The sequence below is a fragment of the Sipha flava genome, unplaced genomic scaffold, assembly GCF_003268045.1.
Source record: "Sipha flava isolate LNK unplaced genomic scaffold, YSA_version1 121_pilon_pilon, whole genome shotgun sequence".
NCBI classification, from domain to species: Eukaryota; Metazoa; Arthropoda; class Insecta; order Hemiptera; family Aphididae; genus Sipha; species Sipha flava.
Window position 1 is genome coordinate 1,945,825 of NW_020271747.1, and position 16,473 is coordinate 1,962,297.

A 16,473-nucleotide genomic window follows, 5' to 3' on the forward strand; every position below is an offset into this window, starting at 1 on the left:
TTCTTTCCGGATGTCATGGATAAAACTTGCGGAGCAAGAAATTGAGATTAACTCGACGGGGGTATTATTCACTCAAAACATGTTAATCACATTATGAACTCTAACTTGTAGTTAATAAGTTGCTAGTTAGTTCTTAACACAGAAACAGTTGTACTAAACAAAAATATACTACACGTTGGCTTAATACGATCGCAGACACTTTCTCGGGATTGGTCTTTTTAAAATTGATAGATTATTGACGTATAATATAATGCCAACAACATAAATGAAGTATCAAAGATGGTCTACTAGTAGTAGTTGTTCGAGTCGGAAAATAGTAAACATTTTACAGTTCTAATAACGGTAATGCCGATATGACTAGTTCGTTAAAACATTAAAAAAAATTGTTCACTTCCACTGTGTAATGAAATACATTTTGAAAATATAATTAAAAGTAACAAAGTTTAAAAATTACTATAAAAATGATTGTAAATATTGTATTATTAATTTCATAGAATTAAGATTACAATGTTTTATCGGCTAGAACAACTATAGTTATTATGTTTTAAAGTTTAAAAATAATAGTGATTTCCTTCTATAGTTGGCTAGGTGTTCTGAGTTTCTGTGTTCGTATCACGGCAATCGTTAACAGAAATCGCCGCCGAATACTTCTGACTTTCCACCATGAATAATGACCAACTGTCATCCAAATACAAAAAAAAACTTACAACGGAATCGCTTGATATCAACTGATTTTTCCGTTATAGGGAGGAATGAAAATATATTAAAAATTATTTTTGTAATTTATAAAATTAATTTGTAGTATTTGTCGGAGTTCGATGATAAACGGCGGCACATTCTCGAGCTTTTGTTGTCCAATAACTCAGCATTTGAAACAACGATTGAAAAATTTCCAAGTTCTTTCATGATGTTACCATTTTGAAATCGAGTATTTCCGTTTCGAAGGGTTCGTTTTAGGGGGTTTATTTATAGTATCAGTTTTTTTTTTCCGGCGTACTGAGTGTTGATTGTTTTTCGTTAAAACGATAATGTTACTGTTTCCAGTAACCGGAGGAGGTTTCGCTTCAGCTAAGTAATTTCGAACAGGGTTGCGGTTATTTTCCGTAGTAAGGAAACGTTTTTCTAACGGGGGTGGGTCTGCGTTATAAGATTACTACTGAGCACCGTTTACATTTATAATAATTAAATCGTAACATTTTTTTAATTAAATTTTCAAACGCGTCGTCAGGCCGAGTGAAAAAAGCGTTTTCACAAGCGGACGGACGATCGCAGCGACTACCACACACCACTTGCACCGGTCCCGTTCGCTGTGCCCGCGAGCGTGGTGCTCGCGCGCACAAAAGAAAAACACCTTCACACACCGTTGTACACGCACACGCAGCAGCGTAATGTTCTTTTTTTTTCTCGAAGAGGAAGTGCGCGTGCGTGCGTGTTCTAGGTGTAATGTACACGTGCAGTGCACGTTTGGTGAAAATATAAATAATAAAACGTAAGTTAAAGAAACGAACCGACGACGATCACAATTGGTTGGTGAGGGGACGGCGTATATCGCCTTCGCCGCGCGATGTTCGGGGAGATGACAAAACACATGACGTCCGCATCCGGTCGTACGCGCGCGCGCCCGTTATGCTCGCGTGTGCGTACACAATAAACATGAGTGTACACCACCCGTCGGCGGCGGTAAGTCACACGGTGCGCGCGTGTGTTCCGCGTGTAGGTATAGGCCCGCGCGCGCGTATCCGGTTTTGCGGTCTACGGTGACGACGTCCGCCGTTAAGTCCGCCGCGAAATAAATCTCAGTGACGACACGGCCGTGTCTCACTAACGACAATAATATTAGGTAATAATAATGAAAAAATCCCGAAAAATGTCACGGGCGATCCTCGGAGGATGTGAAAACGTATGAGCTCAGAGATGTAGATCTGTTTTCACAATTATAAGTAAATATTCTTCGTTTAATAAAACACGTACACTTTCGTGTTCGTCTGTGGTGTAGGATAGAATGTTTCTATTATTTATTTGTTCACCATATGCGTTCGAAGAGATGTAGTTGACTCGTAAAATTGTATTGGTTCATTTAATCGTAGTTAGACGTGCATTCTATGCTACCGTTCTATCTTTGTTTAGTCGAGTCATGCGATGGCCAGTTATCTAACGGCGTGTAAAATTCGGAGTGCGAAAGCGGCCGGCAGTGGCCAGACGGTAATATGAGCTATAGCTCATAAGTGCAAAATATGACCCGAATGTAACCCAAAAGCGCAAAAATAAATAACCTATAAGCGCAAAAAATGAGTACTTTTTTAACAACCCATAAGCGTAAATCGACTTTACAAAAAGGAAGTGTATTTTATTAAAATCGTATGATTATTAAGCTTTTAGTGATTATAAAATTAATTAAAAAATTTGAAATTTGAAGCCAACAGTTTTCAAATAGTCTAATCTGCAAATCTTTTTTCTTAGTATACATGTTCCATGCATTTATATTGGAGTTGACTGTAGAGCTGCGTTTTGTGGTTTTTCGCCCATTTGATTGTATTTTTAAGTAAACTTTGGCGTTTATAACTTTGGTTATTTAAGCACTTCGATAAAATTATAAATAGATATGGATTATAAAATTGATTTTTCAAATGACGGTGGTATGATTTTGGATCATTAATAGTCTTTAGTTCATTTGAAGGTGGCTCAACCCAGAGGTGCGGTGGATATCTGCTGTCATCTTCAATGAAATTTGCTAAAATATAATCAGAAAACGCTTATACCTTATCATTGTCAGGAGGAATAGAAAATAGTTCATAAAACGCATCAGATATTTTAGTGGAAGGTAAAAAAGCTAATCCAAAAAAATAATTTAACCAATTTCAAATTTCTGATTCAATTTTAAGTTACAATTTTCCAATTTGTCTGTACCAAGCTTATGCTAGGTGAAACCGGCAACATTTAATTTGTGCATATGGAAAAATACACAAAATTATAAGCATTTATGATCATTATGAGCAGATAATTCAAAATCCATAAGTATATTTTAAGGTTTTAATTCGTTAGTACATAATGTTTTTATTAAATGCCACATTTTGGCATAAATAGCAATTGTTTCGGATGGCAACATACAATACACCACTTGAACGTACATTTTTTTATGTTGAACATGAACTGTATATAAAATTGCTCTTGATTGTGAAAATTACAATTTTTGATTCTTCATCTACATGACAAAATGTTTCATTACGATGTGTAGTAATTATTAATTATCTTAAAATAAAACTTATAGTGTAACGGCGCAATATTTCTATTTGCGTTTTTATCCCACTACTAAGGTACAAAAGCGCAAAATGAATTTGCGCTTTTGGATTTCACCGGTAATATGTGGCCGCACAAACTTCTTCCTCCGTGTCGTTGTTTCGTGCCACCGCGCCGCGCCTCTGTCTTGATACCAAACTGATACACACGGAAAATTTAATATTTCTAATAACTATTTAATTAATTAAATATTTGATCTTTTCTCATTAGATTATGGCTCACCTGCACACAAAGTACTCGTGTTTAAAAAAAAAAAAAACATCCAAATCGGTCCAGCAGAATTTCAAATATAATTATCATAAAAATTGTCTCTCCTATTAATAATATAATAGGTATCCATCGTTATGCAAAAAAGGTAACGCTCAAATAAATATAATAAATACGCATAAATAATAATAATAATAATAATAATGAAAATAATTAAAAATATTAACCTCTAGTTCCCCTTCAGAAGCGTAGTCATGTAGTATAATATTTTACTCATATATGTATGGCGATCCCGTGTAACGGATACATGTACGACGGCGTTTTGGCTCCGCTGCTGCAACGAATATTTTGCTATCCTGTTCTCGTGTAACGCGTGTATTATAATATAATATATGTGTGCGACGAGAAAATCTCATAATACACACGCATTCAACGTTGTAGTCGTGAAACGGAATCTGCATGCATTATATTATTGAACATAGTTCTTTTTACGAATGATTTCGATCTTTTTTCATATTTAGGATGATAATGTTATAGGTCTTGTATATGCTTCTCGCATGAGTGATAATTTCTCTGTAACTATTGAATTGTATTGGCATGATAAATTTATTGACAATGTACAACGCACAACTCAGGACTTATTGAATATCAACCCATACTACTTTACGTACTATTTACAAGGAGGAAGAATTTCGTTTGGGCGATGAACACGATCCTGAGGGATGGGTATGCTCAGATCAAGTATGGCGGACATACAATGGTCGAAAACTACAAGTAGGACGGTTATTATTCGAATACGTATCTAAACACTACTTTTGTCAATTCATGAAGCGGACTTCTCGCTGACCGTATGCGTATATCTATTGCGAGTGTTTGATGACGAAAATGGGATTGCATTCTTCGATTTATAGGGTCTGTGTTTATGATCGCCGTCCACAAACACATCGATTTGGTAGACAATACTGGTTTGTGTGTCAGAGACATCCGTCTTTTGCGTGTAATGCTCGTTAATTTATTTAATATGTTATAGGTTTTTTTTGTAATTCGTTTTTAAGGGTTTCTATGTTTTTCGTTTATTAAAGCGGTAATGCAGAGATTCATATTATTAACGAAATATCTTGGTTAATACTTATTTTGCATTAAAATCAAATTTCAATTACATAATAGATAATTTTATTATTACTGTAAAACGACTTTTATCTTATTATTTTATTTTACGGGTGTACGTAAGCAACTACGAACATAATATCCTCCGAGATACCAAGTCCAGAGGTTGTTCGTACGGTTTACAAAAAGTCCGCACGAAACATCATTAATTTTAAGCCCCGGTGATCGTCTCTATGCACTACCATCACATGAGCTCCCGATCCGATCGACACATATAATTGAAAAACAACTATACAGTCGAATAATGATAGGACACGAGTCGACATCAGTTCAGATAGGAAATAGTAGTATATTTAAATATTTTAATCTCAATCGGTAATCATCAAATAAATATATTTTTTTTGTAGACGAATCGTCATGCACAACCTTGTTCTGTTTTATGCGCGCGCTCGCGACGGTCATAAAATGCACAAACGATTATTCGGTCATTACATTTTTACCATCCAGGAAACGCGCGTCTGCCGTCGTGCCCGCGGGTGCCAGTCGCGTTCCCAGTGAATGTACACGTAGGTAGAGCGTAGTATGTACTCGTCGAAAGTCGTCTCACAAAAGAGGTTTTTATTTAAACGCATAGTTCCCATCGTGCACTATTATGTACAAACTACACTGCACTCACGTCCACCATTCCATGTATGTATTATACACTCGATCCTGTGTACGCGATGTCCTCGTGAGCTCCAGTCGCGTCTTCGAAAAACTGATTACCGTGTAATTTCTGTGCGTACGAGTTTCAATACTACTCCTATACGCCGTCATCATCACCGTCTCGTTTTATCGATTGTTATTATTATTGGTTGTTATAGTGTTTATTATTTTCTATTATACATTGCAGCAACGGGCGCACTTATACGCAACGCTTGTCGTTCTCCTCTACCGCTGGCTGGCCCAGCTACATCACGAACGATAATCGATCATTTCCATAGACCATGTTTGTCGTGAACACCTCTATTGTTTTCGAATTACGATTATTAATTACGTGTTACGTCGACGGATCTTAGTCGTATCCGACTTATCATTCGCTGATCGTTTGGTAAATATTAAAATTCTAAACCAAATATTTGCATATCGGTTCGTTATGTAATTATATCTACATGATGTTGGTCAATTGACGATGAAAAATAATAGAAATAAAAAAGTTATAACCAGCAAGTAGGCACGTAAATAGGTACTTATTTTGAGGTAGGCAGTGCTCGACTTGGCAAAATTAAAGAAGGGGGACTCTATTTACTTAAAAAAAAAAGAACATCCCCAAAATTGGCTGAGCGTTATGATTATAGCGTAATAATAGTAGGAGGACGCTAAAATTTCTGAAAATTAGTTGGGGTACTCCGTCCCCCTGCGTCCCCCCTCAAGTCGAGCACTGGAGGGAGGGATTAACCTTCTTCAAAATAATTGTGTGTAAATAGTATATCTTAATTTGTGGTTACTAAAATAGGATATTTGGAGGGTGACTATCACTCCTACCACTTTCGGCTAAATTACGTGTCTGGTCGCAAGTATAAGATATTTTTACCACTGTTAGACAATACTCTATAATATACGGATAATATCATTTAATGTATCAAAATTCAAATCTTAAAAATAGAATATACATTAATGTATACATCAATAAATATATGTACATAGTGCTCTATTTCACATTAGAAGTCAAATAAGAATTCTTACAAAATACAGAAATTTAAAAATATATATATAAACTATAAACTGTTTATACGGTTTAACATCAATCAAAATGTACAGCTTTTTTATATTGCAATTAAACTAACAAATATTTTAAAATTAATTTAATATTTGATTTTGTTTTTGCTTTTACGTATATATTTAAAAAAAGTTACTCGGTAAATTTGAATAAAACGCCAACAACATAACTTGTTAATGTATAACAGGTTTTTTTGTAATATACAGTGTTGTGTAGTATATGGTAATATATTTGTTCACATCCAGTTCAAATATTGGCTGAAAACTAATCTAGTTAACATAATAAACTAGCATTGAATATTATTATGTCAGAAGTAAATTTAGAAAAGTACTGAAATTAATCATATTAACTCACATGTATTTCAAGGAGTATAAAGTTGGCAATTTATATACATAGCTGTTGCATGAATTTCTTATAATTCATCCGTAATATTACTACAAATAATTTTCCTCCAAATTGAGTTAAATAGAACACAATATAGTTTTTTAAAATTATCACATAAAAGTTATTAGTCTATAATTAACTCACGTACAAAATTAAATACATGTAAATAACACGTGTAATTCCAAATAAAAACATTATTTATATTAAAAAATAAAACATTTGATAATGATAATTGTCTAAAGTAACTACAATAATTATTAAATTATAATTATATATATATATATATATATATATATTATACATACACTTTTTGTGTACATACATATTAATGTAGTTGTATTAATCATTATCGAAAGGTTAAACAATTTTATTATTACGTAATATCTAATATTATAACTAATGTTAGAATTTTTAACGAATAATTTGATAAATTATTATTAATTATGGATACGTTTACTTATATAAATAATAACTTGTAATAATAATAGTAATAATAATAATAATTTGTACTTATATAAATTTGCGTTTAATACACACAAGTTGGGTAGTAAAATAGTTGAACAGTATGTTAGACTCTATCAATCTTAAATTATATTCATAAATATTATGTATATACAATGCATAATTTAATAAGCATACTTTGTTTTTATCGGCATGATTAAACGTCTAAAATAATCGGTGTGTACATTTATCAGGAGATAGCATATCCTCTTATAAATTGTTGGTACACTGGGTGAGATTTTACCACTGATTTGCTATTGAGGAGTAAAAATAATGACTCATAAACTATAGTTTATAAATTAAAAATTCAAAGAATATTAAATGTTACTATTTTAATTGACAAACAGTCAAACAGTTTTAACGAGTATTCAAAATGAATTCATTAAAATACAAAATAAACGTTAGCTAATCAATATATGTAATATTAAATGTTGAATATGACATAAATAGTGTAGGGGTAATAAAACCTCAAATTAAACCCTTTCCTGATTGTAAGTATTAATATTTATTGACAATCGATATTGGATTTAAGATATATAAAATTGCACAAGTATCAAAGAGTGATACGAAATCCCTGATGGTATCTATACATTATACAAAGTGAACAGTGATTCGAGGAGAAGCAAACCTTAAGCGTGTGCAGTATGAAACGGACTATTTTGTTGTCCTGTTTCAAATATTATAAATATATGCAGAAATTATTGTTAATATATTATATCGTAATGCATCAGTATATTTGAACACAAGAGTATAAAAGATGAATCGATACACGGTCGTTTTATTGGCAGAAAGAAAGGAAAAAACGTGTACGTCAAACAAACAAAATAATAATGACAAAAAAAAACCGACCAAAGGTATGGTACAAAGGGGAACAGACACGAATGCCCCAAACAAGTGTTCGTTGAACGTATCGCGTGGGTGCTTGTAATATTGTTACGCAATGAATCATATAACGACCCGGCGGTGGAAGGTTTGAACAGTTACGGCATATGTATACCCGTCAATGGAACGGCGATGGTAACGTGAGTCATCGGGATGAGTCAGCGTGTGTATTCGGCGAAGGGAATTTGTCCAGTTCCTTCCGTATGGCCTTGATAAGCGGCACAGCGGGATCCTGGGGAGACAGGTTAGCGTCCAAGCTGATGAACTCGGTGTGCAGGGCCGGCCGGTGGAACGGGCCGGCGCTCAGGGGCCGCGGCAAGAATATCGACTGGTCCGAACCGGCCCACGCCTCGCCCGGCGACAGTGCCCAACACGAGCTAGCCGCCGTGGCCGGGGCGAGTTTGTCGTCGTCGTCGGCGGACGTTTTGGGACGGCCGGACGGATGGCCGCCGGAAGTAGCCGAACACCTATACACGTACGAAACACACGTATTGATTGTTTAACGGGTCCGCCAAATGTACACCAGGAGGATAGCGCTGCGGCATATTAATAATACGCTTAGTCCCCCCCCGGACCCAGGTTTCGCCCCCCCCCCCCATTAATATTCCATGTCATACGTGGCGTACCGCATACAGCATACTTATCTCGTAATAGTGTCACGTACAAAACAACGCACATCGCAGTAAATCCAACTTAGCTCAGAATCTAAAATATATTAACACGGTATATACGAGTATGAGTAATCTACAGGTTATTTTAAGTTTTGGTAGGAGGGCTGTAGCCCCCCCCCCAGATTTTTTACCCTAGTTAGGCTTATGCTTATATTCCTGTACACGGCTGTAACGTGTAACGCAACTCTACGTGTGCTCAACATGTGCCTCTAATCGTTGTTGGTCCACTGCAGATACGGTGAGCACGTCTAATATCGATTCGGAACGAGCATACGATTACACGATTGAAAAAAATACACCTCGCATATAGTCCGGGGTACGAGGAACGTTCTGAGGAAACGTCACGTGGAGGGTCGCATTTAAAGGGAGGCACTGGCTTCAACTGCTCCGGGCGCCAAAATTTTATGGTCGGAAATTTGCTTACTTGTGAATTATTGAACTTTTAAAATTACTATTTTTCTTTTGTTTTTAATAACAGTATCATAAATTAATGTTAATGTATTTAATTAATTAATATATATTATTAATGTATTTATAGCAATATAGCTATCAGTGATCTAGAAAATTATTAATATACCTAATATCAGTTCCCAAATTTGTTGTGATAATGTCAATAAATATAAAATATTTATAATAATACGGCGTATTATGTTATCGCGTGCGGCGTGAGCTGACGTGCCTACTACACAAAAATAGCATTGATTTTAGAATATCTAAAAGGTTCATGAGGATCTATCTACTACATTTTCCGTAGATAGACCCCTTGGAGGGCCGCCATTTTTTTTTTTTTTAGCGCCGGGGTGCAAAATTACTAAATACGGCACTGGTCACGCGCGTATTACTGTCAATGAGTAAACAGTTAAATTATACGATTAACGTGTAGTTTATGATTTAACGCGTTTTCAATACGATAGCTGAAATATCACGCATTATAAAATTGTTCACCTGAATGGAGCCGACTTCGATCTTTGTTCGTTGTTATTTATCGATGGACTGCTTTCGTCACTGCGCACGCTCGAATTTCGACTGTCGAACAATGTGAACGCATCGTCAAGAAGTTCGTGAAATTTTTGTCGCATTTTCGTAACGTTGGTATCCATAGCGTTGAACGCATCAAAGCTCGAACACGAATCGTCATCTTGATCATCTGAATCATTTAAATATTAAGTATATACAATGTATAAATTGTTTATTATTTTTATTGAAACTAACTACTTTTTATTTTCATTTGTTTACAATGCAAGTCCCAAACAATTGGTCCAACTACTCCGGGATCATGGTCCCCGATACTTTCATGTCGCGTAACTGTTCGAACATTTTTATTTTCATTTAAATTAAATCCGTCCAACACATTTGTCAACGGTCCAGGTATCGAATCTCTGGAATTATAAGCATTAAATATTATATATTCATGTATTTTATATTTGATGATAGTATAATTCCGCATAACATGACTTGGTCATTAAATATAATACGATGATTTAATTGATTTAAATTTCGATTTAGTATGATAATATAAATTTGTATTTTACGTAATTTCTTTAAGAATAAAAAAGTTTAACTTTTCAATGACATGAATCTTTTGGCACTTATTATGTAATTTTCATTTCTTAACTGAAGTAATAATGAAATTATTACATCAGTCATAATATGTGCATAAATATTAAATACTAATGATAGATATTTACAGGTTTGTATAATTAATACAAATTAAAATATAAGATCTCGTATAAATAATATTTTGTGAAAATTGTGTACAAGTGTGTTTTGAAATTGTTAGGAAATTAGGAGAGCAGTGTCATATAAAATCCGGGCGTACAGAGTGTGCATTTTACACAGGTCCCGAGCCTTTTACTATATTATATGGCCTAATAGTCAATGGCTAGCGTAAAAGTATCAGTTTATAATTTATTTAAATTAAACCAATATTATTTACTAACTTTACTAATATCCTTTGCCCCACATCCTTCTAGGATATTCCATTATGTTTTCATTAAAATCCTTATCTTAAAATTTAAAAAATATCTTCCCACTTAAAATTAAAATGTTTTAGTTGCTATTGAAAATCGTGTAATAAAAAGAAATTTTAAGATTTTGATTTGTAACAGGCCTCGAGTAGTTTAGTTACAGCATTGTAAGGGAGTTCTATTTAAAGCTGAGGCTGAAAAATTTTTGCTGAGAATTAACAATTAAAATCTCATTATATCATACAATTATATGGAAAATCGGTGTGTCGTGCACGAAGTACGCCTTATTATATTAATTAAAAAAAAAAACTACATATCCTTCAAACATGATTAAGATCCATGTCTATAGTTTATGACATATAAGAACAATACAATATATACGATGTAATATTCAGTACATTAAGTTAAAAATGAAACTATGATTAAATTTTTTTCCGTTTTTTTTTTAAGAAAATATACATCAACAAGGATACAAATCAAATGTAAATTATATCAAATAAAAAACGCATGTTTCACATAAATATAGCCATTAAACAACATCAAATTAAAAGTAGTGTAGACTTCAGAATGATTTTTTTCTCATAGGTATAGACAATTGTTTGAGCTTTTATTCGATTATAATTATCTTGATTATGTGATAATGTTGCATGAAATTATTTACTTGTTATCATTTATATTTATTAGTTACATTTTATACGTTTATATAATTATTCATAAAAAAATACAATCATGAAATAAAACAATAATAATAATTTGTTATTGTTAAACTATTACTGTGTAATCCGTCCATAAAGTTAACGGCTGATCATATAATACTAAGTCAGTTAAATACTAGTAATATATATATAACTAAAGTCTAGTTAATACTTAGATAGTTAAATCCGGGATGTTTATAGGGTAGTATCTAACTTGCAACCGTTTAATTTTTTAATCGTATTAGTTTGATCTCAATGACTACTTATTTCTCACTAAGATAAAACGCCCCAGGAATATTTTTACTGTAATGATAAGATCATTGAACCCATTTGAGGTGTTTTTTGAGTTATAATTTATTAGTCTTATAATAAAAAAAAATAATTTAGTAGGCACTTATATGATAATGGATATAAATTATTCAACATTTTTAATTTTTCTTTTTAAAATTATTTATGTAAGTAATTTACATTTTTTTTCTCGATAAAGTGTATATACTCTTTTACAATATTACTGATTGAGGTTTTTATTTTTTAAATTAAATATATTATTTATTTTTAATTCTGAAATGTTGTCATCGGTTTATTATTTAACTTACTAACTTTTGAAATTTATTAGCTGCTTGCATCGAAAGTAAAGAGTTAGATATTTTATTTCTATTTCTTGGCTTTGGTTTAGGTGTTCGTATAATTCCAATATCTTCAGTAGAAGTAGCTTCGGTCTTCACCTAAAAAAGTCAAGTTTCCCTAAAGTTACTTTATAATCTTAAGAAATAAACATAAGATAAAAAAATACATCTCGATGAGAAGTTTGATCTTCACAAAACGCCATATCAGTTCTATCAGAGCTAATACTATTTTTCCTCCTTTTTTTTTTGTGTGCTATAAAAATTCCTGTTATGAGCACTAGAATAATTATGCAAGTTGCGGTGATGAATATCCAAATCTCACTATAACTTACACCATGAACTCGTTGGAATAGTAATCCGTCCAAATAAGCTAAGAAAATGTAGTTTTAAGTTTAGCATACTAATAAAGCGCAAGTATTACTCACGGCGAGCTTTTATTTTTACAGCGTATCCAAGGTGATTTGCAACTTCTTGTGTTGTAACCAAGCTCATATCACGCACTGCAGTTGCAGCAGATATAGGATGATCATTTACGGTAACAAAATAAACCAAATCCAATTTATTCAATATAGACAAAATGTGCACCTTAACTTTAATTGGTTTTTCATTGGAATCCCATCTCCGGTTTCTGTATAAGTTTACTTCTTCTTCAGTCCAATTTGCATTTAGTCCAAGATGTCGGACCTGTTGTCTGAAAACCACAATTTAATAAAAGTTCAACTTTATTGTTTGCAAATCTATGTTGAACTAATTCAAATAAACTTATTTTGTTTTTATACGATATTATTTTATTGATCAAACGTTTGCTTCGTAACAATACATAACCGAGACTTAATTTTATTTCTATTGTGTCAATCAGAAATAAATCACTATACATTTAAAATTGAACAATATTCTATTTATTAATAATATAGACCATAATGTCTGGTTTATATTGATTACTTGTCTCTTGGTATATAATTTCATAATTTTTTACATTATTTATTTTTTATAGTATCATATTGATATTATCCAACACATCCTACGTATATGACTACATGTTATGATAGATGTACTATCATTGTATCATTAGATACACAAAATATATTTAAAATACTTATAAAAATAACAATTTAAAAATGTCAAATAATTTCATATGTGACGAATAAAATAAATTTTATTTCAAAAGGGTCTAAATTATTAATCAAATATATTTATGAAAATTATATAAAGAAAATATATATGGGTATTTTCAAAGACTAGGTATTATAATCTTAGGTTTAAATATGATGTTATTAGTTAAATTGTAATAACGGTTTATTTACTCAGATAAGAACTATTATAAACTATTAACATAATCCTATTAATTGGATAATCTATTACTAAGAGTTATTTATTTATTTTTATTATTTTATTATATGGATGTTGTGTAGTAATTCCATATAAAGATTTTACTTAAAGAGTATATTTATAGTAATATATATTAATACAATTATATAGAATAGTACCTAGTAAAAGCAATGGTGTAGAGTGTTGCCAATTTCTTTTTTATAGCGGAGACAGAAATATTAACATTCACTGGTGAGTGAACATTTAATTCTGTTACTATCCAAAATTCTCTGTTTGGTATTTCTGTAGTTTGTGGTATATCAATAACCCCGGTATGTGGCGCAATAGACGTAGGTTGAATGTTACAGTCTTGACCACCAATACAGTCTTCGGGATTTTCCTATAAAATGTTTTTATACAATTATCTCATTTAATTTTACAATGTACGTATTTATGTATCAATTAATTTACAGAATAAAGTGGAATATTAGAAGTCGATGTTTCTATTGGTTCGTCTGAACCATCTCCGGAACCTGACCATAAAAATATTTTCAAATTTGTGTAGTTGTGCATGAGTTCTGTTAAATTATCTGAAAAATAATTAATTTTTATATGATAACTATTTACATCACAGTCAATTAAGTTAATTTTTCTAATATCATAATGTTATAAGCTTGTAACACTATAGTTAGTCAGTAAAAAATTATTTTTTATCAATTATCAATATTTCAAAACAGTTTTCACAAATTGCATTCTTTAATCATAAACTATAAATATAATAGTTAAAATTTTATACTTCAATATACATTGCTTTATTGATCAGAAAATTAAATTTTAGTTTATCTCTAGTTCGAATGACTCGTATTGCTGTCGGTTTTAGTAAAAATATAATTTTTCTATAGTATGCACATGTAATTATAAAGACCAATTAGTGCACATATACATACATGTATAATGTTATAGAATTATATTGTTTTGTTATAGATAAAAAAAATTAATAATACATAAATCTATAAAACTGAATAGATTTATATTTTAATAAACTACATTATAATAATATAATGGGTAGAACAATGTATTTATATATATATTAGTTATGTTAGTTATATAGTTATGACAATTGTTGACGACTTACCTTCTTGTTCCACACTCTGTAAACTGTAACTGGATAACATTATTATGTACATCAACCATAACCACCTTATATCCATGTATACATTCCAAGACAATTGTTTGCATTTGGACAGATTCTTTCATCAACCTCCATTGTATTGTTCAGGATTTAGATTTTTGCTGGAAACGTTCGTTTTGATTGACATTTCATCCATTTATACATGATACAAATAAAACATGTATACCAATGACAGCGCATGCGCGTGTGTGTGCAAAGCGTGAAGTCTAGTATCCATGGGCAACACACCCAAATAATAATAATTAATGTTCATATAGGAAATAGACTTCCGCAAAACTCGTGAATGTATACAAAAAAAAAAAAAAAATCAGTAAGGTATAGTCAACCTTAGAATTTTTATCACCGTTTTAGGTACATGCATTATATGTTTTATCTAATTTTACAATACAATTTTACAATACATAATTATTATAATAAATTAAGTTTGCAATACAACTGAATACTAAAATATTAGTTCTGACCTATCTAACTATTTAACTGTATTTTTAATTCATTAAGTAGTTGCTTATTTTTAGATCCTAGACGAAGTGAGGTATGTATTTAATTTTGAAAAACCATGGAATCATACATTTAAAATTGATTCAAACAGCATTTTTAAGTTGATTGGTATACTTTGTATAATATAAAGGTTATTCAAATCAGTGGCGTATATAGGAATTAATTTCGGGGGGGGGGGGTTATGAAAAAATATATACTAAATGAAGGTTATAAATTAACTTATTTTTAATAACTATGAAAATTAGAATACGTAAATTTAATTACAGGACAAAGTCTAATTTTCGAGGTAGATTTGCAAAATTATTTATCACTTCTTCAGTGTTTATTGAAATACTTCGATGAATTGACATGAGATAATCCTGTTAGTCGATTTTCGCTTGTACTATTTCTCAAGCACGACTTCAATCTTTTCAATATCGAAAACGATCTTTCTGATGACGCTGTTGAGACTGGTAAAGTTACTAATATTGACATTAAGCACCATATATTTGGAAAAAATCAACGGATAGTTTATTCAAAGTATCAATAGCAGATTTGGATTTCTGACAAACCACGGAACATTTGCAATTATTCTGAGGACTTTGTTTTGGACAATTTGCATTTTTTTGATGTGCGAGGATGCACAATTACCCCATACCGGGCAAGCGTAGGTAAGAATTGGGCGTATAATTTGCTTAAAAATTAGGAGAGAGCATTTTTTTCCCATACTAGACTGTTTGGTTTTAATTAATACATAGATTAAAGAAATGCACACGTGGATCGTACTAACCATAAATTTTGGGGGGGGGGTTTGAACCCCCCCCCCTTATATACGCCACTGATTTAAATATAACATATCAGATTAACAACTTTTTTAAAGGTTTAACACTTCATATTTAATATTTATTATTTTGTATTAATCGTTTTTAGATCTTCATTGCTATTGTTTTCAAAGTTTTAAAATTATATTCCAAAATATAACGATTAAATTAAATTATTCTAAACATGTTTGTACAAGACAAACCATATAATTTTAAACAATAAAGATGCACAACAATAATTATGTATGTGCAATATTTATAACAAAATAATATTAGATAATATTAGTTATGTTAAAATTATGTAATTTGTTTTTAATAATTATGGTTTAATTAATTTATAAAATATTTAATATTTTTCATTGTTACATTGTACTCAATTGACTAAGCAACTCATATGATGATAACAAGCATACTGAAATAATATTTTGCAAACCACTTTCAGGTACTTTTGGTTTTTTTTTTTTATATATTAATTAAAAAATAAATTCAGTTTCGGCACATTAAATATCATTTTTGAATAAACATATTAAGGCATATGCGTATAAATAATAAAAATTTAAACCGTAAAAATAAAAGATA

General features: G+C 31.5%; 1 protein-coding gene across 2 annotated transcripts; it reads right to left on the bottom strand.

Moving 5' to 3' along the window:
- Positions 1 to 7,240: 7,240 nt before the first annotated feature.
- Positions 7,241 to 14,743, bottom strand: LOC112694029. Of its 2 annotated transcripts, none has more exons than XM_025569356.1 (9): positions 14,540 to 14,743; positions 13,876 to 13,994; positions 13,584 to 13,804; positions 12,522 to 12,787; positions 12,264 to 12,466; positions 12,071 to 12,195; positions 10,024 to 10,187; positions 9,754 to 9,955; positions 7,241 to 8,604 (listed from the first exon to the last, which is right to left on the bottom strand). In XM_025569356.1, exons 1-9 carry the CDS (start codon positions 14,613 to 14,615, stop codon positions 8,283 to 8,285), a joined length of 1,698 nt encoding a protein of 565 aa, XP_025425141.1. In that variant the 5' UTR covers positions 14,616 to 14,743; the 3' UTR covers positions 7,241 to 8,282. The 2 variants fall into 2 exon arrangements, with proteins under 2 accessions (XP_025425141.1, XP_025425140.1); XM_025569355.1 differs by having other exon boundaries at positions 10,021 to 10,187.
- Between the last annotated feature and the right edge of the window lie 1,730 nt (positions 14,744 to 16,473).